The 5,000-nt window shown below is 31.9% G+C and overlaps 1 protein-coding gene across 1 annotated transcript in view; it reads left to right on the forward strand.

Moving 5' to 3' along the window:
• Positions 1 to 259: 259 nt before the first annotated feature.
• LOC119577559 (nuclear mitotic apparatus protein 1-like) overlaps positions 260 to 5,000 on the forward strand; it is a 24,685-nt gene continuing 19,944 nt past the window's right edge. The window contains 2 exon segments of the mRNA XM_037925144.1: positions 260 to 524; positions 2,451 to 2,539. Of these exon segments, the coding sequence (XP_037781072.1) occupies positions 486 to 524; positions 2,451 to 2,539 (128 nt within the window). The 5' untranslated portion in view covers positions 260 to 485.

A 5,000-nucleotide genomic window follows, 5' to 3' on the forward strand; every position in this document is an offset into this window, starting at 1 on the left:
GGATTTAAAAAGACCGCATGGCCGAACGACTCTAACGAACCTACGGAGTATAAATATGTAAAAATACGAATTACTCTCACTTAAGGAAGCAGAATCTGAAAATATCAGACTTCTGTAAATTAAAAGTAATTAATGATTAGAAATGAAGCCGTAAAACTGACACAATTTTAAAAGAAGAGGGAAAAAGGGAAGAAGTTCCTCCGTGACCGACCCTACATGTTCCCCTCCGCTGCGCCGCGTCCTTTGAGTAGCATTTGAATCCTCGGCAGAGAAAGGAGTCGGACGCTCCGTCCTCCCTTTTAATTTTTTTTTATTAAGTGGCTGGAATTTAGTGGTGTGTGTGTATATGTGAGGTGAAGTGGATATTGAGCGACGCCAGGACACAAGTGTGATTTTAATTAAGTGCTTCATTTAACTAAAAAAGGACTTTTTATCTTGTTTTTTTTTACTGGTAAATCATTGATGCTGGAGACGACCGTTCAAGAATGGAGGAAATAACAGCAGAGCAAGTAACGCTTAACTGCGTAAGTGTATTGAGGGTTTTATTTCACAGCTCTTAGAAAAGGCTCATTGCATCACCGAGATTTTGTTTAATGTGTGAAGTTCATTAGAATGTTCTATTGTGATGTGTACGTGTGTGTGTGTACGTGTGCAGGTGTATCTTTTGCGAAACCTGAAGTTGGTATGTTATTGAAAAGAGGCAGATAATACCTTAGCTTTATTTGGTTAATGATTAAATTTGTTTTTTTAGAGACCATTTAAAAGCGATAGTGTTCATAATGTATAAAAGCATATTTATTGGAGACTAGTAAGTGTTCGTTGATGCTCTCTAGACTAGGAGCGAGACTACAACTTTTAGCACAAGTGTTGCTTATAATGTCTGTTGATTTTATGGTTTAGAATGCCAGAATTGAAATGGTAAACTATTAAAAAAAAAAAAACTATAATCAGAATCGGCATACTAGTTATTACAGGTCATTTTAAAACATGTTCATGTTAGCATACCATGCTAAAAAATTATGCAAAATAATTGCAGAAAGTAATTATAAATGCACTGTCTTGCCTAATTATAGTAGTGATCAAGGAAACGGTTTGTACTTCTACCTTGATCAGTTCATTCCAAATACATTACATTTGCCAATGGTATACCATGATACCTTTAACGTGTTCCCTTAGCCATTTGTCAGACAAACAAGCAAATGAACTGTATCCTAAATGCACAGTTTAGCACTAGGATTGCAGTATGGACCAAAAACCTTCTAAACCTAGAGCCTTTAATGGTGGGCACTATACTTTCAAAAGTTTGAAAGTATCACATTTAATTACATCAGTTCAACTTTAAGCCTGACCAAAAGATATTCTATTATAGGTTTTATGGTAAGAATCAGGACAGTTGGTCTCTATTTGGTTGTGGCTAATTCTTTTCTGTTTTTCATATTATATTGTTGATAGTTTTACAAGCATAGGTCCCTAAAGCACAACAAGGTCTAGGTGAAGGACAGATAGTATTGTACTCCAGTTGTGGTCTTTGCTTTGAAGAACATTTCATTTCAGTAGTCACTGTAATGTACCTGCTTTGGTAGAATTTTTTTTTTTTTTGTATATTGCACCTGCAATATTGCTTGAATAAAAGTTGGTTAGAAAGTGAAAAAGTTAAAGTTCCTATTTTATAACTAGAATGAGATTGCCACTGGGGAGCCGAGAGCACTTGCCTCATGTGTTTGTGCTTCTAAATTTCTGCTTGGATTTTGAAACTCTTGTCCCATTTAAATGAAGAATATTATTCCTAACACATAGATGACTTAATGAATATATATGGAGAAATGTAGATAAATGTATAGGCTGATAGGTATTTTGGTTGACTTATATGTTACAACAATTATTATATTATATATGGTGCAATATTTCCAGAATGAATTAGGTTTATTAACCCAATGCCACGGGGCTTGGCATGTATATATATGCCATGCCCAGTGTGAGTTGACTTTGTTTTTACACATATAACGGCTATACTTGTACTAGGTCACCAATGAGCCAATTACAGGTACTACCTGTCTCGCCCATTTACCCTTTTCCTTGAGTTACGAAAATATTTTAGGTTTTCTTATTTTGCTGTTACTAATGTTTATGACATTATAGTTATTATAATGTTTATAATAAAAATAACACCATTGATATTCATAGCATTAATTAAATAAGCTTTTCCTGCCAATTCAAGGAAAGGTGAAATTGGGTAAGGTCACAAGGTCTACTAATTGATTCTTTTGTGGCTAAGCACTAGCAGAGACATTTCACATGCACACAATTTTACATATATATATATATATATATATATATATATATATATATATATATGTATGTATTATGTTATAATATTTTGTTATGTGTATATATTATATTTTTTAGGAAGTATATTATATATATATATATTTTTTTTTTTTTTTTTCTAGGTTAACTCTCTGGACTTGTTACCAGAGACTACATCATCCATTACGCAGCTAGCAGATGGGAAATTTTTTCAACGTCTCATAAGTATTTTGTAAGTGGATTTGATTCAGTATTTTCTATAGATATTTGAGGCTTCCTCAACGTATTGATAATGAAGAGGAACATTTTCGATCTTGGTAAATGTTTTGAATGCACTGACAATGCCCCTCAAAATGTCAGCACTTGGGGAATTTATATTAGCTTTGTTCAAATCTACATATTGGCAGATAAATGTTTTCTTTAAATCGTTTATATAGAAGTTTACTAGAATATTTAGTATATATATGTAAGAGAAGTTATTTCAGATTATTTTTTATGTAGCTGAACCTATGAAATGTTTTGAGATCATAATAGAAAGGAGGAGACTTGACTTTCATCCTGTAACAAGTTTACATGTTTAAAATTAGCAGACTGCAGTTTTTGTTTTATATACATAATATATATATATATATATATATATATATATATATATATATATATATATATATGTATAGTGTATATATATTAATGTTATATATATATATATATATATTATATATATATTATATATTTATATATATATATATTAATGTGTGATATATATATATGTGTATATATATATATGTATATATATGTATATATATGTATATATATGTATATATATATGTATATATATGTATATATATATACATATATATACATATATATACATATATATACATATATATATACATATATATACATATATGTATATATATGTATATATATATGTATATATGTATATGTGTAACTGTTTTAAAAGCGGCAGAGATAGTTCCTCCTAATTAGTTGGAGACTGCGAGTTGAGAAGGAGCCTGGGGGATTCCACTCAACTTTTATTTTCTCCTGACAAACCTCTACACCAATGATTAAATACAGAAACGATAATTCATACCACATCGCCCGTCGCGTGGGTTATCAAGGGGCGCGTTAGTTAGTGGGCAACCAGGCTGACAATGTTAAATATGCATCTGGAAGACAAAGAAGATAAAGAAAACAGGTCCAATTAAGAAACACATTAAAAATCGGAACGTGGAACGTAAGGAAAATGAAAGAGATGGGTAAATTACATACTGTCTGTAACGAAATGGATAGATACAACATTCAAATACTAGGAATCAGTGAGACCAATTGGAAAAGTAATGGAAGTTTCAAAACTAAAGAAAACAAGACAGTTCTTTTTTCTGGAAAAGAAGAAGGAAATTATAGTCACGGAGTTGCTATGATTCTCACGAAAAAAACTGCAAATGCACTAATTGGGTACAGCCCAATAAATGATCGCATTTTAAAAGTCAGAATACAAGCAAAACCTCATAATATTAGTATCATACAATGCTACGCACCAACCAATATTGCAAGTGATGAAGAAATGGAATTTTTTTTATAACTCTCTCCAAGATACTTTAGACACAATCCCTAACAGAGATGTAAAAATAATCATGGGAGACCTCAACGCCAAAGTAGGAAAAAATAATCTAAAAAATGACACCTGTGGAAAATTCGGCCTTGGAGATATAAATGAAAGAGGTAAAGATTTTATTGAATTCTGTAGTACAAATAATTTAGTTATAGCCAATACATTGTTCCAACACCCCCAAGACACTTGTACACGTGGTTTTCACCAGACAAAAAGAACACGCAACCAAATTGACTACATTGTGCTGAACCAAAAATGGAAGAGTTGCATAAAAAATTCGAAAACAAGACCTGGTGCCGACTGCAACAGTGACCACCAACTACTAACTATCGACTTTAAAATAAGACTCAAAAAGATGGACGTCCCTTAAAGCTCGACTACAAAACTCTTGATAACAATTACAGAATTGCAGTGTCAAACAAATTTGAAATACTCAATCAATGTGAAGATGATAAAACACCCAAATGAGTTGTGGAAGAAGGAAAAGAACTCTTGCTGAGCACTGCTTAAGAAACTATCGCCAAAAAGAAAAAGACAAATTCCCCCTGGATATCTGAAAAAAACACTAAGTGAAATTGAAACAAGAAGATGCCTAAAATAAAAAGGTATCAATAATCCAGTTGAAAAAGTAATTTACAAAAAACAAAATACAAAAAGATTATTGCGACAAGATAAGGAAAAATATTTAAATGAACATTGCCAGAGAATTGAAAACTGTTCTATCAATAAGACAACTAAAGAACTCTACCAAGGAGTACGAAACATCACACGAAAATTTAAACCTACAATGGACACTATCAAAACTGAAGATGGACTTGTTTTATGTGATGGAAAAGAAGTCAAAGATAGATGGAATCAATATTGTTCCAACTTATACAAAAAGAATAAAAATCTAACAACAACATTAATTAGACTCAATGACAGCGAGGATGAACCACCGCCACTGCTGGACGAAGTTATAAAAGCCATAAAAGAAGTAAAGAATAACAAGAGCCCCGGAATAGATGAAATAACAGCAGAACTAATTAAGAATGCTGGCGAAAGTGTTGAATACTTCTTCTACAAACTCTGTACAAAA

This window comes from Penaeus monodon, chromosome 10 (genome assembly GCF_015228065.2).
Source record: "Penaeus monodon isolate SGIC_2016 chromosome 10, NSTDA_Pmon_1, whole genome shotgun sequence".
Lineage (NCBI taxonomy): Eukaryota > Metazoa > Arthropoda > Malacostraca > Decapoda > Penaeidae > Penaeus > Penaeus monodon.